General features: G+C 44.5%; 1 protein-coding gene across 8 annotated transcripts in view; it reads right to left on the reverse strand.

The window, feature by feature from the left end:
• Positions 1-112: 112 nt before the first annotated feature.
• The window catches only part of LSS (lanosterol synthase), a 42,633-nt gene continuing 15,807 nt past the window's right edge, over positions 113-26,938 (reverse strand). For 3 of the 8 annotated variants that reach the window (XM_033856279.2, XM_033856276.2, XM_033856283.2), the window contains exons 17-22: positions 26,426-26,531; positions 5,126-5,191; positions 4,638-4,718; positions 3,875-4,045; positions 2,906-3,041; positions 113-2,381 (exon numbers count right to left, since the gene is read on the reverse strand). In XM_033856279.2, coding sequence (XP_033712170.1) covers positions 2,250-2,381; positions 2,906-3,041; positions 3,875-4,045; positions 4,638-4,718; positions 5,126-5,191; positions 26,426-26,531 — 692 coding nt within the window. In that variant the 3' untranslated portion in view covers positions 113-2,249. Of the gene's footprint in view, positions 2,794-2,905; positions 3,042-3,874; positions 4,046-4,637; positions 4,719-5,125; positions 5,192-26,425; positions 26,532-26,938 lie in introns of all 8 variants that reach the window. The other 5 variants (XM_033856277.2, XM_033856281.2, XM_033856278.2 and 2 more) reach the window with 5 other exon arrangements.

Below are 26,938 nucleotides of genomic sequence, written 5' to 3' on the forward strand. Positions count from 1 at the left end.
AACCTTATAAATAAAACTTTACATTGCAGATGGAGAGATGAAAATAAATCAAGCTGACCAATTAACCTATAATTAGTTGCTGAGAGTTGAGAGAAGAATGAGGAAGCAACAGTTGATTGTATCAATCGTTCAAACATTTTTATTGTCTGAATAAAATTTAATCTACACATCAACATTGGTTATGTTCAGTAAGGAAAGTATTTTCTTGGAGATAAGTTTCCATCGTGAGTTAAGCATTTCCAGTTAGAGAATCCCTCAAAGGGTCAGATCTGAAGTTTACATCCTGCTGAACAACGAAAGCTAACCTGGCTCCAGAGAAAGCTTCCCAGCACAACATTCAAAACTTGCTCCTGATAACCAAAAATAAAACAACTTGAATTCAAGACACGTTAACCATTCTCCCAGGACAGATAACTTGACTTTTAATCAGGTTGAGGCAAATATTTTCCCCTCAAATAACTAGAGGTGCATCCTGCTTATCTTGGAACAATTTCTCTTGTTCCCTGAGACTGAGGGGTGGTGGTCCAACATGGGGCACGAGGGACCCCAATCTATGACGGTTTCCAGGATGAAACAAAACACATGCACGACAAGCCTCTGCCTAAGGGGCTCAAATGTCTGTGTATTAAGGTAGCTGGTAAGATAGGTGACCTTCCATAATGTTTCAGTGTAACAGTTGATTTCTTTCCCGGAAGCTTTATGTTTCGTCCAGTGATCTGATCATGGCTGGGCAGTGACCGCTGCAAGAAGCAGACCGTTGGAAATCACCGTCTGCTCTGCTGGTGCAAGAGCAACCCTGACAGATCTCAAAGGGGCCCAGCGCAGCTTCCTCAGCAAAATAAACCCTAGTTTAAAAACGTCTGGGGCAAGTGCTGACATCCAACTAGTACCAGCTGAACACCCGCTACGTTCCACAGTGTGGCAGCCGGTGGAGCCAGCAGGACCTGCCAGCGTGTACACGCGCCCAGGCCCTGCGGGGCTCAGAGCAGATAGAGCACCACCTGGGGCAGGAGGGCAGTGGGGGGCAGCTCAGGCAAAGGCTGGACGCAGGCGAGCCCCGGGCAGAGTCAGGGAGAGCGCTCGGGGGCCACGAGAGCTGCGGAAGCAAGGCCACGTGGTGCAAACCTCGGAGAGCACCCTAAGGGTCTGGGCAGGGATGGCGGGAGCAGGGGGGCACCCAGGCGTCTCTCTGGCTGTCAGAGGGAGGGTGGTGCACTGGGGCCGTGCAGCCAGGGCAGCCGTCAGACAGGGAGAGGCACAGAGGAACAGCAGAAGGAGAAGGCCCTGGGGGGGACGAGAAGCAGGTGGGCCCCTGGGGCGACACCAGGCCTGGGTTTGACCCTCATCGACGCTCTCAGTGACCCTCACAGCCACACTCCTGCTCATCCTTGTAGGTCAGAGGCAATTCCAGGGTTTGGATTTTCCATCCTGAGCCCCAAGTCCACACACGCTAAGCCAGACGGGTTTAGAAGCCAGAGGGGAATTCAGAGGCTCGCCACCTGAGAGGCAGCACCCTGGAAATGTGACCCTCCCTGCAGCTTGGAGCACAAAGGGGGGCGAGGGGTGTCCCCAACACACATCAGGGTCCCACTGCTGCGTGGCCATTAACAACCCCTCACCCTTCCTCACGCTCGGCCTCCCATCTGTCACTACAAGACGACTGCCACCTCTGAGGTAGCGATGCTGGCGCCCCACGGGGCGGCTGAGCCATGACGCGGCGCTGGTGAGCTCGAGACCCGGGGCAGGCCGGCCTGCGGCGTCTGGTCCCCGATCCTCACTGAGCCTGAGCCGCCACGGTGAACAGGCAGGCCCAGCCTCTCCTGCCAGGCCGTTGCAGGCGGCTGTCCCATCCCTCAGCCAGAGACAGAGACAGGAAGAGCCGGTCCTCGAGGGCCCGAGGCAGGACGCGGACGAGGCACAGCTGCTCCGCTCCTGAGGACTCAGTCACTGGTCAGGAAAGCCCTCCCAGCCCCGTGCCCACAGAGGGGACACGTACCACGCCAGGCGGTACCACGCAGCGCACTGTGCTTTACCCACCCTCACGGCTCACCCTGTTCCTTCCCTCTCCCGAGCTCGACCAACTGTTCTCAGAACTAACGCTATGCTGAAAATCAAGTCTGAAGGCACCAGCCCTGCCCGTGCCACAGGCCCAGGCTCAGTGCTTCCGCCGAAGCGGGCAGGGAGGGGGCTGCCTCGGCCCCTCTGAGATGCCCCAGCCTCGCCTGGAACTCGCATGACCAGACGTGCTCTCAAGGGTGGCCGGCGAGGGCGCTCTCGGGGTGCAGGCGGGAGAAGCGCCCAAGGGCCCAGATGGGGAAGACGTTTCTGTAGCTCGTGTAGCTGATGGCACAGGACTTGTTGAAGACCCCAGCGATGTTGTCCTGAAAGGACACAGGGAATGAACACAACGTCTCCACCAGGTGGCTGGACAGCTCCCTGAACCGGGACCCTGGCTGGAGGGCTGGCCGGCTGACCTCAGCAGGCGGGGCCTACCACCACCCCAGCTCTCGGACCCCAGGCCCTGCAACAAACCCTCCAGCCCGGGCCACCAGCCCCTCGCAGCCCCACCAACCCCGGACTCATCCAAGGCGGGGCCAGCCTCACGTGACCTCGTGACCCCATGCCCTTCCACACTTCCTTCCGAGTGAGGGGCTGTCAGGATCAGCCCAAGGGTGTCCTGGCCCGTGGGCTTCTCCCCCGCCAGCTCCTTCCCCGACGCCACCAGACCTGCCACCAAGCCAGTGCTTCAGCTGCAAACGGCCCAGGCCTTCAGGCCCCGCCACCATCACAGACCTGCTTCCAACACAGGCCACTCACCGGTGGTGTTTGTGACTCTCAGATCCCCAAGGCGAAAGCCCACCCGCGGCCCCATGAAGGACGTGGGGCCAGCTGCACCCACCCGTACCTGGGGCCAGGTGCAGCCCCATGAAGGACGTGGGGCCAGGTGCGCTCCCACTCGTACCTGGGGCCAGTCGCCATTGGGCAGCTGCTTTCCAAGCAGGTAGCTGACTCCTCTCTCCAGGGCCACTACGTCAGGGTGCCTGCAGGGAGACGGGCACTGAACACTCCCACCACCACTCTGCACGAGCCCCCCTCTGGCTGCAGACAGACCTGCGTCCTCACCCTCACGCAGCCAAGCGCAGGGACAAGGATGTGAAACGCTGCACGATGACAGAGAGACCCGAACTGCCAGACCCACCGGTAACAGTCAGCCCACCAGACACCCCGAGGAGCAGCAAACGCCACCGGGGCAGAGGCGAGCGGGCAGGAGGGCAGCCCACGCGTGGCCGGGCGAGCAGTCCCTGCCACGAGGGGCTGCTCTTCTGTCCACCCGGCCACTGGTCTTCAGGGCCCTCTGAGGGCCGCTGAAGCCACATGTGCTAAGCTTGCTCGTCCCGGCCTGATGAGACACCAGAAGGCTCGATGGCTCAGGACAGAGCTCAGCCTGCCCGCTCCTGCCCACACTACCTGGCCTTCCTTTGAGGGGGCTTTAGGGAGATTTCCTAGGGGCCCCAAACCCAACAGGGCAGCACAGACTGGGACACCGTGTGCACGTCTGCGTGCACACGTCTGCGTGTGTGTGTTGTGCACACGTGCCTCAGCACGTGTGTGGCTTAGGGCCGGCTGCGGACATAGAGCAGGTGCTGCCACACCTCACGCTGCTGACGGCCCTGCTCCCCTGGCTGTTCCTGTTGGGGGGCCTCTTTGCAGGACCTGCCACCTCGCCCTGGGAGCCTGTTGAGGGGGCCCCGCAGGCCTCGCATCCTCCCACTGCTGCACTCGGAGCTCAGCTGCCGTGCCCGCCCAGGCTGCCGGCTCACCGCCCTTCCTTCGCCCAGCCCCGCGGCTCTGGGAGAGGCCTCGTCACCCCCACCTGACGGCCATCAGCCCCATCAGGGCCCAGCACGTGTTGTGGATCTGGGACCGGGCGCTCTGCACGTAGCGCCGCTGCTCACAGGACTCGAAGTCCTCCCCCCAGCCTCCATCTGCCATCTGTCGGGACAGCAGGAAGTCGCAGGCCTGGGAGACCTCTGCACAGGCAGCCCTGCAGAGACCAGCAAGACACGAGACACCATCATGCCAGGCGAAGTCCCTGCCCCCCTTCTCGCCCTGGCCAGGCCCCTCAGGGTCACAGAGAGGGATGCGTGGGCCCCCGCACTCAGGCCCAGCCCACCGTGGGACGTGAAGGGGGACAGAGGCGCTGGCACCGCAGGGCTGTTGGAAGGTAAAGGGAGATGCCGTGCATCTGCAGATGGCCTCCTGGACGTGACCCACCAGCAAAGCAGCCCTCGGGGAGGTGTCTGGAGACAGCTGACCCGAGGCCTCCTCCCTTCTCTCAGCCAGTGTCCTGGCCTCGGGCTGCTCCAGCTCGTACTTGGGTGTGGGGCTTGGGTATGGGCGGGTTAGCTGGGGGAGGGCAGAGGGCCAGAGGCTTCCCTCCCCCACAAGAGCCCGGAGGCTGCGCAGAGCAGTGAGGCACAGTGGCTCATACATTTTCTGGTATCCTGATCTTATCTCACAGTTTAAAAACATTTAAGAACACCCCCAAAATCAAACAACAAAGGGAGAAACACCCCCAGCAGAGTGTCATGCTGAGAAGACCCCCATCCCGCCAAGGTGGGAATGTCCACACTCACCCGTCGCGGTAAGTGTGCCCCATGCAGGCGAAGGCTTCCAGCCCAAAGTAGGTGCCGTAGGTGAAGCACACCCCCCAGGAGCTGGAGGAAGAAGGGGACAGCGCCCGGCCCCTGAGTCCTCGTTCACAGCGGGCGCAGGGTCTCCCTCCAGCATGGGGGTGTACGGGGGGCTGCAGCTGTCTTCAGGAAAAGCATCCACAAGGCCTCAGCACTAAGGCAGACCTACCCAACCTGGCCTCCGTGGGCGGCTCCATGTGCTGGATCCAAAGCCGGGTGAGAACGGATCCAAAGCCAGAGGAGGGGTAGAGCCACCAGGCCACCGCGCCCTTCCAACGCCCTCAGCCACGCTACCTGAGCAGCACGCTGAGCAGTCACCACCGGGGGAGGCTGGGCATTCAGAAAGGAGCAAGGCCCACCAGGAACATGTCCAGAAACCCCTGGGCAGCACAAGCACCCCACACGCATCTGCACCCACAGGCATCACTCACCCTTCCCAGGAGCCATCAGGCCTCTGCTTCTGCCGACAGAACTGCAGGCCCCGCTCGAGGGTCTCCCTGGAACGCAGCAGGATGAACATGCCCAATGAACAGTGCAGCAAAACAGCAACTTACCTGCTACCCCCATTCCCCCCACTCTACGGCCTCAAAAGAACGAGCATGGTCTTCCTTAAAAATACGTAAAAACAAACAGTTCAGGGAGGAGATACAAGGTCGAAGAAGCAGCGATTACAGGCCACAGGAGGGGAACAAAGTGGCAGTGAAAAGAAGAAATTAAGGAGAGGAAAACCTCAGGGACGAACCCACATTAGAAGCAGCTACAAACAGGATCGATATCACCGAAAACAAGGTCAGTGACACAGGCTTGAGTAAATCACATAAACGAAAATTTTAAAATAAACAAAAAATGAGAGAGAAAATACATTCAGAGGACAAAGAAGATCCATCGCAGGTCTACCTGGTACTTCCAAAGAAGACCTGGTTCTCTGAAAGGACTAGAGGTGAAGGTATGAATACAGCCTTTAGCGTGATCCGCCCCCCTCACGCTCACTCGCCTCCAGGCACCCAGCCTGTGTCATCCCTCTCGGGCGGCAGCCCCTTGTCCTGTTTGTAGCCAGCTGATCCCTGCACAGCTGATGGTCGCTGCTTCCAGCTCCCACCTGGCTGGCAGACAGACTCCCTGGCTCTACTGTCCCTCCCTTGCTGGTTCTCATGGAGCCGCCATACAGAAGCCCACGTGGCAGGAAACTAAGGGTGGCTCCAGCCAACGGTCATCAAGGAAATGGGGCCTGAGGCTGACAATCCGCAAGGGATGGAAACCTGCCAACAACCACACACGCCTGGGGCAGCCCTCAGTCAATGCTCAGGTAAGGCCCCAACCCTGGCCAGCATCCTGACTGCAACCCGGGGAAATCCCGAAGCAGAGGGCCCAGCTCAGCCACGCCTGGACTCCTGACCCACAGAAACTGCGAGGTGATACACGTGTGCTGTTTTAAGCCACCAACTCAGCAAGACATGTTAATACAAAGAATGGAAGTACAAACAAACAACATTAGCAACAGAAAGAGCGGTATGACTATAGCTTTAGTGGAAATTAAAGAGTAAAGAGAAGATAAGAAAAATTCATGCAATACATTTGAAAACTTAGACAATGTGTAAAAATTACTCAGAAAATTAACGTCTTGAAACTGCCTCAAGAATAAAGAGCCTGAATAGTCCTACAACTACTAAAGATATACGTAAAAAGCATAAACTTTGCCCAGAAAAAGAACTCCAAGTCTAGACATTTTGTAAGTGAATTCTACTAAATTATCAAGAACAATCATTCTAACCTTACACAAACTCTCCTAGGAAATAGAAAGAGGAAGGAACACTTTCCCTAGTTCATTTTGGGAACTCAGCATAAGCTTCTCAACAAACCAGACAAGAACGATATGGTAAAAATTTCAGGCTGTTCATTAATGGGCACAGATGCAAAACTCTAAATTAAATATTGGAAACTACATACAGTAGAGATATACCAATACTAAGTGAGGTTTATCCAGAAATGCAAAGGTGTTTTAACATTAGAAAAATCTACAATAATTATCTACAATATTAACAGATAAAGGAGATGAATGTATAATCATCTCAATAGAGATAGAAAAATCATTTGCTAAAATACAACACCCATTCACAACAGAGAGAAAAAACAACTTAGCAAACTAGGAAGAGAAAAGAGCTTTGTTAACCTGAAAAGGGATAATTACCAAAAACCTACAGGAGATGTCATTCTTTTTTTTTTTTTCATCCACATCACACAGCTTGTGGGACCTTAGTTCCCTGACCAGGGACTGAACCCAGGCCCCCAGCAGTGGAAGTGCAGAGTCCTAACCACTGGACCACCAGGGAATTCCCAAACGTCATTCTTAATGGAGAAATATTAGAAGCATTCCCCTTTAAAATCAGGAAATATGACAAAGATGGCACTATTACCATTTGCTAAGCAGAATACTGAAGTCTCAGCCAGGGCAATGAGACAAGAAAATAAACTATAGGCCTATGGATTGAAAGGAAAAATATGTCATTTACAAGGGATATGACTGTCTACAGAGAAAACCCAAAAGAATCTACCAGCAATTAATTAGAATAAAAAGAGTTACCCAGATGGATTCGCTGGTGAATTCTACCAAACATCTAAGGAAGAAATTGTACCAACTCTACAATCTCTTCCAAAGAACAGAAACAGAGGGAATTTTGCCTAACTCATTCGATGAGGACAGCATACCAAAAACAGACAAAGACATTATGAGAAAGGAAAACTAGGGATAAATATCTCTCAGTAGCACAGATATAAAAAGTCCTCAATAAAATATTAGCAAATCAAATCCAACAATGTATAAGAAGAATTACATATCACAAACAAGTGGGATCTATCCCAGGTATGAAAGGCTGGTTGAACATTCAAAAATCAATTAATGCAATCTATCAAATCAACTTCTTTTCTAAAGAAGAAAAAAAATATCACATGATCATATCAATAGCTGTAGAAGAAATATTTGACAAAATCTAACACCTATTCACGATTAAAAAAAAAACAACTTTCAGCAAACTAGGAACAGAGGGGAAGTTCCTCAACTTGAAAAAGAGCAGCCACAAAAAACCCACAGCTAACATCATACTTAATGGTGAGAAAAACTAGACGCTTTCCTGCTGAATCAGGAACAAGAATGTCTACCCTCACCACTTGTATTCAACTTCATACTGGGAGTCCTAGCTAATGCAATAAGATAAGACAAGGAAATAAAAGGTATACATATTGGGGAAGAAGAAATAAAACTGTCTTTGTTCACAGATTACATGGTTATCTATGTAGAAAATCCCAAAGAACCGACCAAAAAACTCCTGGAACTACTGAGCAATTACAGCAACGTTGCAGGATAGAAGGTTAATATACAAAAGACAACTGTTTTCCTACCAGCAATGAACAATTAGATTCTGAAATTAAAATCACAATACCAATTATGTTAGCACCAAAAAAAATTTTAAGTACTTAGGTATAAATCTAAAAATATATATACAAGATCTATAAGAGGGAAACTATAAAATTATGATAAAAGAATCAAAAGATCTTCCCAACTTGATCTATATATGCAACACAATCTCAATCAAAATTTCAGCAAATCATTTCATAGATATCAACAGATTCCAAAGTTTTATGCAGAGGCAAAAGAAACAGAATAGAAAACACACTATTTAAGGGGAATAAAGTTGGAAAACTGACACTACCCGACTTCAAGACTTACTGTAAAGCTACGGTCATCAGGACTGTGTGGTATCAGTGAAAGAATACACAGATAGATCAATGGAGAATAGAGAGCCCAGAAACAGACCCACACAAATACCGTCAAGTAACCATTGGCAAAGGAGCAAAGGCAATCCAATGGAGAAAGGAGAGTCTCTGACAAATGGTAATGGAACACCGAACAGCACATAAAACATAAATAAATCTAGATACAGACCTTACACCATTCACAAAAATTAACTCAGAATGAATCACAGATTTTTGTCTTTTCATGTAAAACACAAGACTATAAAACTCCTAGAACATAACATAGGAGAAACTCTAGGTGACCTTGGGTTTGGTGAAAACTTTTTAGATATAACACTCCAATCACAATCTATGAAAGAAAACACTGATAGGCTGTACTTCATTAAAATGAAAAACTCCGGCTCTGCAGAAGACATTGTCGACAGAATGAAAATGTAAGGAGCTCTTTTGCCCCTTTCCTGTTTGCCCATTTCTGTTGCCCTCAAACCTTACAGAAATGAGGTCACTAGGTGACATTTAACCTAACTCCTGACTCACGCTCTACTGAATGCACACCATGCCTTGCCTAACCTGTCGGTCCTTTCCCTAGACGAAAAGAAGTAGGAATTAAGAACTGAGCAGTTAAAGAGTGACTAGCTGTCTGCCCCCAGCAGCCCCCTTAGCAATCCTGCAGGCAGGCCGTGTGGGCAAGACAACATCTGAAGAAAGCTCATGGGGAGTCAGCCAGCCTGCACGCAAGGAGAGGACACAGAGCTTGACCTCCTGCCTTGATGGTTCACTGAGATTCTTTCCCCTTTTCCCCTTTAAAACCTGTCAGGGCTGAGCAGAATCTCTGGAGTTGATTCGGGGGACATGAACCCACCTTCTCCCCACATTGCCAGCCTTCTGATTAAAGCAACCTTTCCTTTCTTACAACACTTGCCTCTCAAGTATTGGCTTTTGAGCGGAGAGCAGCCAGACCTGAGCTTGCCACAGACTGAGAGAAAATCTTTGTAAAATACATGGCTGACAAAGGGTTGCTATTTAAAATATACAAGGTACTTCTAAAACTCAACAATAAGACAACAACCCAAATTTAAAATGTGCAAAAGATCTGAATACACACCTCACCAAAGATATACACATGGCAAATAGATACATGAAAAGATGTTCAGCATTATACATCATTAGGAAGTCACAAATTAAAACAATGAGATATCACTACACACCTATCGGAATGGCCAAAACCCGGAACACTGACAGCACCAAATGCTGGCGAGGCTGTGGAGCAACAGGAACCCTCATCACTGCTGGTGTGAACGCAGAATGGTGCAGCCGCTTTGGAAGACAGTTTGGTGGTTTCTTACAAAACTAATATATTCTTACCATATGAGCCAACCATATGCTCTTTGGTATTTACTGAAATGAGCTGAAAACATGTCCACACAAAAACCTGCACAGGAGTAATTATAGCAGGTTTATTCATAATGCTAAAACTTGGAAGCAACCAAGATGTCCTTCAATAGGCAATGGATAAACAAACTGGTACATGAAGATATGAAGAAACTTTACATGCATATTACTAAGTGAAAGAAGCCAGTCTGAAAAGGCTACAGACTGTATGATCCTAACCATATGACATACTGGAGTGGTTCCCAGGGGATGGGGGAGGGGGGAGGATGAATAGGCGGATCATGGAGGATTTTAAGAGCAGTGAAACTATTCTGCATGATAGAGTAATGATGGACACATGTTGTATACATGTGTCAAAACCCATGGAACGTACAACACAAAGAGTGAATCTGAACGTAAACTATGGACTTTGGATGATAATAATGTATCAACATTGGCTCATCAATTGTATTTAAAAAGTACCAAATTAATGCAAGATATTAATAACAAGGGAAATGGGGTGGGAGGGGGAGCAAAATGGCTGAACAGGAACTCCCTGTGCCATCTTTCTGTAAACCTAAAACTGCTCTATAAGACAAAGTGTATTAATTTTTTTAAGTTTAACAGATTGTCTAGCTATAAGATCAATAGCAAAATCAACTGGAGAGGCTCCTGGATGGATGGCAGAGCCGGCAGCACCGGGAACCCCTCTCCCGCCTGGGCAACTACTGCACTGGCAGAATGTGCCCAATGTAACTATTCTGGAAGTCTGCAGTCTGCTGAAGGCTTGCAACTTCCAGGGGAAGGTTTGGAGGGTTAGACTGCTCTCAGCTCTTAGCACAGGAACAGCTACCCATCCCCCACCCCAGGACCCAGGAGGCAGCTGTGCGTGTGTCCCTGGAGCATCTTGCAGGACCTAGGGTGGGCAAAAAGGACCCTGTCCTCCAAAAACTGGGTATCGGCTCTGAACGCTGCTTCTGCTCACAGAGGAGCAGGCAGAGAGGCAGGAGGCCACGGCTGTTGCACCTGCCCCCAACTGTTCCAGCCCCTGCCCTTCTGGCGGAAGTGACTTCCAGGGGATTTAAATGCTATTCACAGTAGCATTACTCACAATGGCTAAAATGTGGAAGCAACCTAAGGGTCGATCATAGATGAACAGATAAGCAAAATATGGTTCATCCATACAATGGAATATTATTCGGCTTTTAAATGGAATGAAGTACTAATAATACCTGCTATAATGTGCACGAACCTTGAGGATATTACTCTCAGCGAAATAAGCCAGACACAAAAAGACAAATATTATATGATTCCACTTACACATGGTACTTAGAGTAGTCAAAATCATAGAGACAGAAAATAGAATAGTGGTTGCCAGGGGCTGGGAAGAGTGGGGAAATGGGAGTTATTGTTCAATGGGTATCTGTTTTACAAGATGAAAAGAGTTATGGGGATGGGTGGTGGTGATGGTTGCACAACAATGTGAATGTGAATGTATTTAACACCACTGGGTTGCACACTTAAAAATGGCTAAGATAGTAAATTTTATGTTACATGTATTTTAACACAAGAAAAAAAAAATCAGTAGCATGAGAATCCATGAGTCCACACTAACAAATAAGCAAATAAGTAAACAGGGGCAAAGAAAAGTTTTTAATAGAACACCAACTAATACATATGAAAGGACTGACAATTTTGCAATCGTTATATGAACAACTGATGCAAGCAAGAATCATCATCAGGTGCTAAAACGAATGGGTAGAAGTATGATGAGAAACAGGATATTTACATAGTTTAAAATTATCTCCCCGAGAGGGCAGACAGGAGAAGCAAGAAGAACTACAATCCTGCAGCCTGTGGAACAAAAACCACATACACAGAAAGACAGACAAGATGAAAAGGCAGAGGACTATGTACCAGAGGAAGGAACAAGATAAAACCCCAGAAAAACGACTAAATGAAGTGGAGATAGGCAACCTTCCAGAAAAAGAATTCAGAATAATGATAGTGAAGATGATCCAGGACCTCGGAAAAAGAATGGAGGCAAAGATCGAGAAGATGCAAGAAATGTTTAACAAAGACCTAGAAGAATTAAAGAACAAACAAACAGAGAAGAACAATACAATAACTGAAATGAAAATTACACTAGAAGGAATCAATAGCAGAATAACTGAGGCAGAAGAACAGATAAGTGACCTGGAAGACAGAATGGTGGAATTCACTGCTGCAGAACAAAATAAAGAAAAAAGATGAAAAGAAATGAAGACAGCCTAAGAGACCTCTGGGACAACATTAAACGCAACAACATTCGCATTATAGGGGTCCCAGAAGGAGAAGAGAGAGAGAAAGGACCCGAGGAAATATCTGAAGACATTAGAGTCAGAAACTTCCCTAACATGGGAATGGAAATAGCTACTCAAGTCCAGGAAGTGCAGAGAGTCCCATACAGTATAAACCCAAGGAGAAACATGCCGAGACACATAGTAATCAAATTGGCAGAAATTAAAGACAAAGAAAAATTATTGAAAGCAGCAAGGGAAAAACGACAAATAACATACAAGGGAACTCCCATAAGGTTAACAGCTGATTTCTCAGCAGAAACTCTACAAGCCAGAAGGGAGTGGCATGATATACTTAAAGTGAGGGAAGGGAAGAACCTACAACCAAGATTACTCTACCCGGCAAGGATCTCATTTAGATTCGATGGAGAAATCAGAAGCTTTACAGACAAGCAAAAGCTAAGAGAATTCAGCACCACCCAACCAGCTCTACAACAAATGTTAAAGGAACTTCTCTAAGTGGGAAACACAAGAGAAGAAAAGGACCTACAAAAACAAACTGAAAACAATTAAGAAAATGGTCACAGGAACATACATATCGATAATTACCTTAAACGTGAATGGATTAAATGCTCTAACCAAAAGACACAGGCTTGCTGAATGGATACAAAAACAAGACTCATCTATATGCTGTTTATAAGAGATGCACTTCAGACCTGGGGACACATACAGACTGAAAGTGAGGGGATGGAAAAAGATATTCCATGCAAATGGAAATCAAAAGAAAGCTGGAGTAGCAGTACTCATGTCAGATAAAATAGACTTTAAAATAAAGAATGTTACAAGAGACAAGGAAGGACACTACATAATGATCAAGGAATCAATCCAAGAAGAAGATAACAATTATAAATATTATAAATATTATAAATATAAATTATAAATATATATGCACCCAACAAAGGAGCACCTCAATACATAAGGCAACTGCTAACAGCTATAAAAGAGAAAATCAACTGTAACACAATAATAGTGGGGGACTTTAACACCTCACTTACACCAATGGACCGATCATCCAAAATGAAAATAAATAAGGAAACAGAAGCTTTAAATGACACAACAGACCAAACAGATTTAATTGATATTTATAGCACATTCCATCCAAAAACAGCAGATTACACTTTCTTCTCAAGCGCGCACGGAACATTCTCCAGGATAGATCACATCTTGGGTCACAAATCAAGCCTCAGTGTATTTAAGAAAATTGAAATCATATCAAGCATCTTTTCTGACCACAATGCTATGAGATTAGAAATGAATTACAGGGAAAAAATGTAAAAAACACAAACACATGGAGGCTAAACAGTATGTTACTAAATAACCAAGAGATCACTGAAGAAATCAAACGGGAAATCAAAAAATACCTAGAGACAAACGACAATGAAAACACGACAATCCAAAACCTTTGGGATGCAGCAAAAGCAGTTCTAAGAGGGAATTTTATAGCTATACAAGCCTATCTCCAGAAACAAGAAAAATCTCAAAAAAACTAACTAACCTTACACCTAAAGGAACTAGAGAAAGAAGAACAAACAAAACCCAAAGTTAGCAGAAGGAAAGAAATTGTAAAGATCAAGCAGAAATAAATGAAATAGAAACAAAGAAAACAATAGCAAAGATCAATAAAACTAAAACCTGGTTCTTTAAGAAGATAAACAAAATTGATAAACCATTAGCCAGACTCATCAAGAAAAAGAGGGAGAGGACTCAAATCAATAAAATTAGAAATGAAAAAGGAGAAGTTACAACAGACACTGCAGAAATAGAAAGCATCCTAAGAGACTACAAGCAACTCTATGCCAATAAAATGGACAACCTGGAAGAAATGGACAAATTCTTAGAGAGGTATAACCTTCCAAGACTGAACCAGGAAGAAATAGAAAATATGAACAGACCAATTACAAGGGATGAAATTGAAACTGTGATTAAAAATCTTCCAACAAACAAATGTCCAGGACCAGATGGCTTCACAGGTGAATTCTATCAAACATTTACAGAAGAGCTAACACCCATCCTTCTCAAACTCTTCCAAAAAACTGCAGAGGAAGGAACACTCCCAAACTCATTCTATGAGGCCGCCATCACCCTGATGCCAAAACCAGACAAAGATACTACAAAAAAAGTAAATTACAGACCAATATCACTGATGAATATAGATGCAAAAATCCTCAACAAAATACTAGTAAACAGAATCCAACAACACATTCAAAGGATCATACACCATGATCAAGTGGGATTTATCCCAGGGATGCAAGGATTCTTCAACATACGCAAATCAATCAGTGTGATACACCATATTAACAAATTGAAGAATAAAAACCATATGATCATCTCAATAGATGCAGAAAAATCTTTTGACAAAATTCAACACCCATTTATGATAAAAACTCTACAGGGGGCTTCCCTGGTGGCGCAGTGGTTGGGAGTCCACCTGCCGATGCAGGGGACGCGGGTTCGTGCCCCGGTTCGGGAAGATCCCACATGCCGCAGAGTGGCTGGGCCTGTGAGCCATGGCCGCTGAGCCTGTGCGTCCGGAGCCTGTGCTCCGCAACGGGAGAGGCCACAACAGTGAGAGGCCCGCGTACCGAAAAAAAAAAAAAAAAAGCTCTACAGAAAGTGCACATAGAGGAAACCTACCTCAACATAATAAAGGCCATATATGACAAACCCACAGTAAACATCATTCTCAATGGTGAAAAACTGAAAGCATTTCCTCTAAGATCAGGAACAAGACAAGGATGTCCACTCTCACCACTATTATTCAACATAGTTTTGGAAGTCCTAGCCATGACAATCAGAGAAGAAAAAGAAATAAAAGGAATACAAATTGGAAAAGAAGTAAAACTGTCACTGTTTGCAGATGACATGATATTATACATAAAGAACCCTAGGGCTTCCCTGGTGGCGCAGTGGTTGAGAGTCCGCCTGCCGATGCAGGGGACACGGGTTCGTGCCCCGGTCCGGGAAGATCCCACATGTCGCGGAGTGGCTGGGCCCGTGAGCCATGGCCGCTGAGCCTGCGCATCTGGAGCCTGTGCTCCTCAATGGGAGAGGCCACAACAGTGAGAGGCCCACGTACAAAAAAAAAAAAAAAAAAAAAAAAAAGAACCCTAAAAATGCCACCAGAAAACTACTAGAGCTAATCAATGAATTTGGTAAAGTTGCAGGATACAAAATTAATGCACAGATATCTCTTGCATTCCTATACACTAATGATGAAAAATCTGAAAGAGAAATTAAGGAAACATTCCCATTTACCATTGCAGCAAAAAGAATAAAATACCTAGGAATAAACCTACCTAGGGAGACAAAAGACCTGTATGCAGAAAACTGTAAGACACTGATGAAAGAAATTAAAGATGATACCAACAGATGGAGAGATATACCATGTTCTTGGATTGGAAGAATCAATATTGTGAAAATGACTATACTACCCAAAGCAATCTACAGATTCAATGCAATCCCTAACAAATTACCGATGGCATTTTTTATGGAACTAGAACCAAAAATCTTAAAATATGTATGGAGACACAAAAGATCCTGAATAGCCAAAGCAGTCTTGAGGGAAAAATTGGAGGGGGACGAATCAGACTTCCTGACTTCAGACTATACTACAAAGCTACAGTCATCAAGACAATATGGTACTGGCACAAAAACAGAAACATAGATCAATGGAACAGGATAGAAAGCCCAGAGATAAACCCATGCACCTATGGTTAACTAATCTATCACAAGGAGGAAAGGATATACAATGGAGAAAAGACAGTCTCTTCAATAAGTGGTGCTGGGAAAACTGGACAGCTACATGTAAAAGAATGAAATTAGAACACTCCCTAACATCATACACAAAAATAAACTCAAAATGGATTAGAGACCTAAATGTAAGACCGGACACTATAAAACTCTTAGAGAAAAACACAGGAAGAACACTCTTTGACATAAATCACAGCACCTTTTTTAATCCACCTCCTAGAGTAATGGACATAAAAACAAAATAAACAAATGGGACCTAATGAAACTTAAAAGCTTTTGCACAGCAAAAGAAACCATAAACAAGACGAAAAGACAATCCTCAGAATGGGAGAAAATATTTGCAAAGGAATCAACGGACAAAGGATTAATCTCCAAAATATATAAACAGCTCATGCAGCTCAATATTAAAGAAACAAACAACTCACTCCAAAAATGGGCAGAAGACCTAAACAGACATTTCTCTAAAGAAGATGTACAGATGGCCAAGAAGCACATGAAAAGCTGCTCAACATCACTAATTATTAGAGAAATGCAAATCAAAACTACAATGAGGTATCACCTCACACCAGTTAGAATGGGCATCATCAGAAAATCTACAAAAAACAAATGCTGGAGAGGGTGTGAAGAAAAGGGAACCCTCTTGCACTGTTGGTGGGAATGTAAACTGATACAGCCACTATGGAGAACAGTATGGAGGTTCCTTAAAAAACTAAGAATTACCGTATGACCCAGCAATCCCACTACTGGTCGTATACCCAGAGAAAACCATAATTCAAAAAGACACATGCACCCCAATGTTCATTGCAGCACTATTTACAATAGCCAGGTCATGGAAGCAACCTAAATGCCCATCAACAGACGAATGGATAAAGAAGATGTGGTACATATATACAATGGAATATTACTCAGCCATAAAAAGGAACGAAATTGGGTCATTTTTTGAGACGTGGATGGATCTAGAGACTGTCATACAGAGTGAAGTAAGTCAGAAGGAGAAAAACAAATATCGTATATTAACGCATGTATGTGGAACCTAGAAAAATGGTACAGATGAACCGGTTTGCAGGGCAGAAGTTGAGACACAGATGTAGAGAACAGAAGTATGGACATCAAGGGGGGAAAGCAGCAGCAGGGGTGGGGATGGTGGTGTGATGAATTGGGTGATTGGGATTGACATGTATACACTGATGTCTATAAAACTGAAGACTAATAAGAACCTGCTGTATAAAAAAGTAAATAAAATAAAATTTCAAAAATTTAAAACAAAAAAACTTTCTTCCACAAAGAAAAAAATATTAACTTTACAGTGGGGAAAACAAGTGGCCATCTCCTTAATCAACGGTCAGTGTTGACACATGCTTCCTAATATGGTGTACTGAGAAGCCCCATCACTTTTGTTACCTGCTCGACAAAAATGCTTAATTTTATAACCTGAATCTTGTCATGGGCAAACACAGAAAAACATACATTGAGGACATTCTACAAAATAACTTGCCATATTCTTCAAAAATGTCAGTCATCAAACACAAGGAAAGACTAAAGAACTGTTCCAGGTTAAAGAACTAATATATGACAACTAAATACAATGACCCTGGATTAGACCTTGAGGAAAAATGTTTCCATAAACCACACCACTGGTACAACTAGGACAATTGAAATAAGTTCCATAGATTAAATAATGGTATTATACCAATGTTAATATTGTGACTCATATTTACATAAGAGAATAATCTCATTAAAAAAAATACTAAAGGAAGCCACAACAATGAGAAGCCTGCACACTGCAATGAAGAGTAGCCCCCGCTCACCGCAACTAGAGAAAGCGCGCGCACAGCAACAAAGACCCAACACAGCCATAAATAAATAAATAAATTTATTTATTTTTAAAAAATACTAAAGGTCTTCCCTGGTGGCGCAGTGGTTGACAGTCCACCTACCGATGCAGGGGACACGGGTTCGTGCCCCGGTCCGGGAAGATCCCACATGCCGTGGAGCAGCTGGGCCCGTGAGCCATGGCCGCTGAGCCTGCGTGTCCGGAGCCTGTGCTCCGCAACGGGAGAGGCCACAACACTGAGAGGACCACGTACCGCAAAAAAAAAAAAAAAAAAAAAAAAACACCAAAGTATTTAGGGATTAAGGTAATCACATTTGCAATTTACTTTCAAATGGTTCAAGAAAAAACATATGGGAGGGAGTATGATGAAGGAAATACAGTAAAATGTTAAAGTGGAATTAATTAAAGAAGCTTCACCTAAAGCTGGAGTCAAGACAGGCCTGTAAGGGAAGTGCTCAGGCCCACCAGGCATCATCAATTACCCCAAACAGGAAAAAATGGCCCTCCACATCTCGGGCAGGAAGGTGTCTCTGCTTACTATCCCGCAGGAAGAAGAAAACTCTCTTTCCCACGACAGCCCAGCCAATCAGAGACAGCAGCAGCCCATCAATGGGAAGCCTCCATACTCTGGATCCCCAACCCCTCCAACAGACTCTTTGGTTATCACAGCCCCTATAAAAGCAAGTTCCCTTTCTTATTCTCTGGATTTTCCTGTGATCTGTCACAGTTCGCATGTCCCGAATTGCAATTCCTCTGGCTATTCTGAATAAACTCACTTTTGCTGGTAAATTAACTGGCTATTATATTATAAAAGTTAACATTAACAACTGAGCAATAGCTGGAAGAGGTAAATAGGAGTGCTTTTTACTCCTTTTATAACTTTCCTATAATTTTGAAGTTAATGAAGAATTTCAAGTCAATCTAGTAAAATGGAATATCCCATATACGTATTACTAGAGTAACTGACGCCCTCAAACTATACCTAAAAACACTCCTAAATTAAAAATCTTAATATAACAAGTTAATATATTTGTTTAAAAAATAAAAACTTATGTTCAAACTCTCTAGAGGTAAAAATAATAAAGTAATTGGGAGAAAGTACCTGTAACATAAGATACAGAATTACTTATTGTGCTTAATAAACATGTAAGGCAAGAAGAAAAATCATCCCAGCAACAAAGTTGGACAGGGTATGAATGGCAATTCATATGTGAAAGAAGAAACAGAAATGACCTATAAACGTCTGGAAAGAATATTTTAGCTCAGTAATCTCCAAAGAAATACAAATGAAGTAAATCCACCAGAAAACTATCATAATTTACCTTCCAAAGCAGGAGTTTTTACACAATAACAATAGTTATTCTGTGCTTATCACATGCCAGTCTCCCAGTGCTTTCGTGTGGTATCTCAAGCCTCCCAGTTCCGTGAGGCGGTACTATTGCCGCATGTGGCAGGGGGAACCTAGGCAGGGCGGTGAAGTGACTAGACGAGGATCTCAAGCAGAGAAGGGGCAGGGGCAGGCGCATCCACCCAGACAGGCTGACTCCAAGCCCACGTGGCTCTAGGGAAGAATAATGGTCCTGAACAAAGATTTAACAAGAGGATACCGGCTCAGGTTAAAATGGGGAAAAGCTGTAAAACAGCAATGAAAATTCAGAAATAACCATCACAACCCATACTGGAGGAGAACGCCAAACGGCAAGGGAAGTTATCAGCTGCTCTCAGGAACCTCACGGTAAACGGAGCCAGTTACGTGAAAGGTGCACCGTGGAGATCAAACAGTCAGAACACCCTCTTCTCAGGGGTGAGGAAGGGCAGCTGGCTTTCTTTCTGCTGCTTTTCTGTATCGTCCAAGTCTCCTTTAACGAGCTTGTTTTACTTTTATTATAATAATTCTTAAAAAGATGAGTAAGAAGGAAGGTCAATCCTGTGAGGGCATCTCTGAGGACAAGGTTGCCAAAGGAAAGGACCCCAGATCACAAGCACAGCACACAGCCAAGGGACCAGCCTGGCCTGGGTGACAAAATGAAGACTAGACACAGTGCCCGCTTGTGCCCCCTTGTGGCTGCACAGCCTGCCAGACAGAGGGAAACCAGCAAAAACATGACTGGATACTCCTCCAATTTTTTTGGAAATAAAGCAACATGCTCCTAAATAACTCATGGGCCAGAAAACTCACAATAGAAATAGAAAATGCTTTTAACTGAACGATACATCAAAACTTACTTATAAACTTAAGTGTACATTTAAAAGGAAAGCCTGAAAATCATTTATCTAAGCATCCATCAAAGAGAACTTTCTCCTCTGTGGGAGGATTTACTGCAACTTCTTATTTTTTTTTTTTTTTTTTTTTTTTTTGCGGTACGCGGGCCTCTCCCGTTGCGGAGCACAGGCTCCGGACGCGCAGGCTCAGCGGCCATGGCTCACGGGCCCAGCCGCTCCGCAGCATGTGGGATCCTCCCGGACCGGGGCGCGAACCCGCGTCCCCTGCATCGGCAGGCGGACTCCCAACCACTGCGCCACCAGGGAAGCCCCTGCAACTTCTTATTTTTCAAACCGTGGTCGCAGACCATTGGTGAGTTATGATTAACATTTATTTAAATTGAAAGTATACATATTATTTATACCTATATAAAGGGATAGTATACATCTTTAATTTTAGCTATACCTTATAGATTTATTAATAGATTTATTCATTATCTGTATGTAAGCAATAGTTTCATAAAGTACAAAATAGGATGCACACATGCCATATACTGAAAATAAGAAATACGTGTCCATTTATTACACTGCCGTCTCAGTTAGTTGTACGGTTTTATACACAAAGGTATGGGCATGGTATACACTGCGTCTCTCACTAAGGAATGGCCCATGCTGGAAAACGGCCACTCTTACACGACGGCAAACTGAGCAACAGAAGCACCGCGCGGCCAGCTGGACAGGCCATTCCAACCACAGCCACACCATTTCTGCCCTGTACACACAGCGATGGCTCCTTAAGGCCAGGCTGCAACCTCTCTGATAGGCTCAGGCTTTGTTGCCTCGCCTTTTCAGATTGCAGCCAGGGAGCAATCTTATAACTACTTGCAAGCCTGGGAATTCTGGTGGCGTTTTCCCATACAGTTATAGCTCAGCGATCAGTTTAGAGGTTGTTCTCCATCCTTCAAATCTTTATTCTGCCTACTCAACGCAGAGCAACCCTCTTCAGCAGTGATGTGAGGATCCTGCAGCCCCTGCCTGTTCTATGTTTCCCAGTCTAGTAGAGCAACGTTGGGATGAACCTGTAGACACCAGAGAATCTCATAATGTAATTTCCAGAAAGCATATCTTTTATTTTAACTGTATTATGTAGAAAGAATTTATATTCATTTAATGTCGTTCACAGGCAATTATGCTATCCTCTAAGAGTGAATGTGTAATTATTCTGTAACAACTTCCTTGCATCATTTTTTCTCTAGGTAAGCTTTGTAAGTCTTTGAAATTGAGAAAATAACATTTGAACTAATAAAGTTGAAAAATCAGCATTTTTTTAAAAAAGAGGCTTTAAAAAAAAAAATACAGACTGCTATAGAAGTTCCCTTGCCAAAACTGATTCATATAAGAACTAAAGTTTGTTTGTTTACAAAATTACTAGAAAATAGAGATAAAAGAAAATGACTATATATGAAAAGTTGGATGTGTGTTTTCAGTAGAAGGTATGAGGGGGACTTCCCTGGTGGCACAGTGGCTAAGACTCCACGCTCCCAATGCAGGGGGCCCGGGTTCGATCCCTGGTCAGGGAACTAGATCCCACATGCATGCTGCAACTGGAAGTTTGCATGCCACAACTAAGGATCTTGCCTGCCACAACTAAGGACCCGGTGAGCTGCAACTAAGACCCAGTGCAACCAAATAAATATTAAAAAAAAAAAAAAAGGTATGAGGAATAAGGATACATTTTTGTTGAAAGGAAAAAAAGAAAGTAATTTTGTTGTAAGTAAAATGATTGTTCCAGAATAAGAAAGGAAAAAGGACAAAACTTGAATGGATATAAAAAGCTGTAGGTTTATAGAAAAGGAATCTGGAGAAGGAATTTTATGTGTAGTCACGTTGACTAAGACTGGAATGGATTTATACAAGTTTTTAAAAAAGGAAGAATTTTAATATCAAAATTACACTGGTTCTGGGACTTCCCAGGTGGCTCACTCGTTAAGAATCCGCCTGCCAATGCAGAGGACACGGGTTCGAGCCCTGGTCGGGGAAGATCCCACGTGCCGCAGAGCAACTAAGCCCGCCACAACTACTGAGCCTGTGCTCTGGAGCCCGTGAGCCACAACTACTGAGTCCGTGTGCCACAACTACTGAAACCCAACGCTTAGAGCCTGTGATCCGCAACAAGAGAAGCCACCACAATGAGAAGTCCGTGCACCGCAACGAAGAGTAGCTCCTGCTCGTGCCAACTAGAGAAAGCCCACACGCAGCAAGAAAGACCCAACGCAACCAAATATAAATTAAAAAACAGAAAAAATTACACTGGTACGAAATTAGAATTTGCTTTTCTCTGTTAAAAGGATAGTTTTCTTAGATTATTGGTCTGCTCTTAATAAGAAAGGGTAAACAAATGTTTTTCTTTACCTTTAATGTAATATGTCTAGAAAACTAAGATTCTATGATTTGTCTTTATTGGGTCTTTGATTACTTAAGAAAACTGAGTCTTCTCTATTAAAAGAGACAAGCTCTTTTACAACTATGTAACTTTTCGTATGTGTTAAATTTCATGGGAAGCATTTTCAAATAAGAAGTGATGCTGAACTTTTTTTAGGATGTATTTATGTGGAAATTATTAATAAATATTCCAAGACTTCCCTGGTGGCACAGTGGTTAAGAATCCGCCTGCCAATGCAGGGGACACGGGTTCGAGCCCTGGTCTGGGAAGATCCCACATGCCGTGAAGCAACTGAGCCCGTGCGCCACAACTACTGAGGCTGCACTCTGGAGCCCATGAGCCACAACTACTGAGCCCACGTGCAACAACTACTGAAGCCCACGCGCCTAGAGCCCGTGCTCCACAACAAGAGAAGCCACCACAATGAGAAGCCTACACACTGCAATGAAGAGTAGCCCCTGCTCACCACAACTAGAGAAAGCCTGTGCACAGCAACAAAGACCTAACACAGCCATAAATAAATAAATAAATTTATTGAAAAATAAATAAAATAAACATTCCAGTAATCATATGAAATTCCCAAAAATCTGGTATGCCCTGATATAATTCCAGCTCTTTTCATTTACAAACAGTTATTATTTTACTCTGATGCTTTTGCAAAAATGTTCCTGCAAAAGTGCTTCATCTTCAAAGAGATTCATGGAAAAGACCCTCACAAGTACTCTAGAATGTAGGCTTCTGATAAGTGCTCGCTCATTAGCGTTCTGTTTTCCAAAATTAAAGGACCCCTTTTCTCCTCTTTTAAGCTGTCTGCAACTTACAGCAATTTAGTAAACATTTATCTTTTTCTCCCTACCTGGTCCCTCAAGAATTCTGAAACTCCTATTAAATATTCTTATTTTTCATAACAATACATATTTGCAAAAGTTAAGTAAGAATCTGTTCTTGTAACAGGACACAACTGGACAAGTCCTTGGCTTGGCCTCTTAGCCTAAAGAGACTTTAAAGATCCAATATGAGATTCCTCATGAAAAGTTCCAACGAAACAGATTTTAAAGAGCCTATATGGTCAGTCGCTATTCCTGCTGCACTTATATAAATAATCAGGCCAAGTTTATTGAAACTAGACTAGTTATCTTTGATAACTATCTTTGGAGGTGATTATAGAGAGAAAAATTATGTTTCAATAATACCCCTTTATGTACATCAGATTCTAGTACTATTAATTGTCTTTTAATTTGTTTTCTAAGTGTAAACTGGACTGAATCCTGAATTCTTCTGACTTCCTCCAATATGTGGCTAGAACTCTTACAATTTTCTTCCACTCTTGATTTTTGAATCACTATGAAACTAAAACTGCCCTTTTTCCGAAGCCCTGCAAGCAAAAGCTGGACAACTTGACACAAACTTCAACAGCTCATGTGAGGACGATTCTCATGCCTGTTGCTGTGTGGCCACTCAGAAAGATCACCAGAGACATTCACACTGAAAACCAGGAAAATCTGTCTAATTGCCACACTTGTCCTCAGTGCATCTGAAGATGCTTAGAACCCAGCATCTAGAAATCGTCTCAACTAGCTGCTCTCCAAACTCAGAAACTGAATTTATAATTTCCTTGAATTATTTACCATTATTTTTCTTTTGCTTCCATAGAAATGCCTCTCATTGAATTACCTGATTGCGCAGATCATATAGAGGCCTAATTTATGTGGAAAGACATCTACGATGCTGCCTCCTGAAGTAAACACCCAAGGTGCATCCTGTCCTGAGGAACACTGAGGACATGTGATTGCTGACACAGCATGTGCGCCTCCATAAACAACTTTTGAAGTTTTTGTAGACTGACTTAGAAAGGTAATACCCGAATCTGATTATGACCCATTTGATTTATTTAATTGATTAAATTTGGGCTCCGGGAAATTTTTCAATCTTGATTATTGTTCTTTTTATAGTCATCACATTAATTTCGCAACAGTTTTAAATGCCTACCAGCAGCCACTCACATACCAAATGGTATCCATCAGGATCAGACAACTGGATGAAATTTGCAATAACCACATGAATGATGATCAGACAACTGGATGAAATTTGCAATAACCACATGAATGATGAATGAGGGTGACTACATGGCCCTCCAACCTGTCGATTCAACTAGTGAAAACAGCCAATATGTGACTCTTCAGCCTGACTACAACAACGGTGGAGAGAGAGAATAACACGACACTGGTTGGTGATACTCTCAGCCGGCTGAGACAATGACCAAAATGGGGAACTGTTAAAATCAAAAACAAACAGAGCCCACCCTCGAAAATTCCCTGAGCAGACAAAACCAGTTTAATCATACAAAGGCTAATTTAGCTTATTTTGCAAGACTAACTTGACCTGGGTCATTTCTTGTTTACACCTCTGGAAATCATAAAGAAACTTGAACTGCTTCCCAAGGTTGATACGAGGTAATCACTGAAAATTCTAATATTGTAACCAATCACTGTGAAGAATAAACAGTTACTGCCTTCTCACAATATAAGCTCTTTATAACAATATATACCCGAGCCTCATTCAATGTTTGGGTTTGTGCACTCTTGGTTTGCAAACTGTCTTTGTGGTGTGTGCGTGATAAATTTTTACTAATGATTCATTGGCTTTACTTTTAGCTATTTATGAACCTTTGACAAAATCCTAAACAAAATACTTATCAAATTGAATCCAACAATATATAAAAAGTAAAGCACATGATGACCAAGCTGAATCTATACCAGGTTTACCAAGGGCCATGAAACAACAGAATCATACAAGGATGAAGGAAAATCTACAAGAACTGCACAGAAGCCCCATAACACAGCAAGTCCACATCCACGTCCTCAAGAACTGGGAACCTCTGTGCCCCGAAACACAAGTCTGAGATTGTTCACAGCAGGATGATTCATAATAACCCACTGAGAGGCCCTGAAGGATATACAACAAGCACAGGCATAAACAAAGCATGGCGTCTGCATTCGACAGTGGGGAGAGACAGACGTGGGCTTCCACGCTGGGATCACAGTGGGCAGAGGAGAACCAGGCGGGGAGCTTCTGGTAATGTGTTTGCCCGACGTGGTCACATGGGTGTGTCCGCTTCATAATTAATCCAAGGGCTATATGTATGGTTTGTGTACTTCTCTAAACATGTGCCAGACTTCAACAGGAAAGGTTTATTTAAAAACTACCATTATTTGGGCACAGGTGGAGCTGGGGGTACAGGCAGACCTCATTTTATTGTGCTTTGCTTTACTGCACTTCACAGACACTGTGTTTTTTACAAACTGAAGGTTTTTGGCAACCCTGCATCGAGCAAGGCTATCAGTGCCGTTGTTCCAACAGCATTTGCTCACTTCATGTCTCTATCACATTTTGGTAATTCTCACAATATTTCAAACTTTTTTATTATTATTATATCTATTATGGTGATCTGTGATCATTAATCTTTGATGTTACTATTACAAAAAGAATTTGACTTGCTGAAGGCTCAGATAATGGTTAATATTTTTTAGCAATAAAATATTTTTAATTAAGATACGTACATCGTTTTCTTAGACATAACGCTATTGAACACTTCACAGATGACAATATAGTGTAAACGTAATTTTCATATGCCCTGGGAAACCAAAAATTCACGTGACTCACATTACTGTGACATTTGCAGTGGCTGGAATTGAACCCACAGTATCTCCTAGGTACACCTTTATGTGTCTTCTTTCAATGTTACTAAGAAGACGCAAAAAAATAACTCATTTTTGTGTTATAACTGTGCTACTCTGAGCCCCAGTGCACACATTTGATATACTTCAGGCCTACAGCAGGATTCAGGAGCATCTGAAACCCCTTCCATTTTTAAATGAGTTTTATTCCAGAGCCCCCTGCCTGAGATGGGCCCCTGGCCTGAGCACCCCAAGTGAGCAAATGGCTTGCCCTCAATGACATCAAGGTTGTCTGACTTCTTGGCCCCAAGCTAACGGTACCCACGCTGTGTGACTGAGCATCCCTGTGCCAAGGCCGCCCTTACCTGATCTCTCCGGCCCTGTGGTCTGGGAACTGCTTGTGGAAATGCTTCAGCGCCTGCATCACAGCCGAGGTGCACTCCACATATGTGTAGTCAATCATGATGTCCCCTGGGAAAGAAAAGGAAGGCTTGAGAAGTGTGCACTTTACCTCAGCTGCCCAATTCGGCAATTCAGGCCAAACCGTGACACAGGAGAACGCCGTAACATGCAGAGCCTGTACAACACATCACGAGCCTGACCATCCTCCAAAGGCACGGAGGAAGCACCACCAGCGAGCAGCCCGGTGACGTGGCCACCAGGTGGGAGGGAGGCACCTACACAGGTGACCTGGAGGCCCAGCTGTGCTGCAGGACAGCCAGGCCAGTGGGAGGGTAACAGGGAAGCGCACACAGCAGAGCTGCAGCCCACCCTGAGAAGGCCTCCACAGGAGCACATCTGCCAGTTACAGGAGCCCGACAAATGCAGACCCGGAAGGAGGGGACAGGGGCGCACGCAGACGCAGCAGGAGGACACAG

The sequence above is a fragment of the Tursiops truncatus genome, chromosome 4 (genome assembly GCF_011762595.2).
Source record: "Tursiops truncatus isolate mTurTru1 chromosome 4, mTurTru1.mat.Y, whole genome shotgun sequence".
Lineage (NCBI taxonomy): Eukaryota > Metazoa > Chordata > Mammalia > Artiodactyla > Delphinidae > Tursiops > Tursiops truncatus.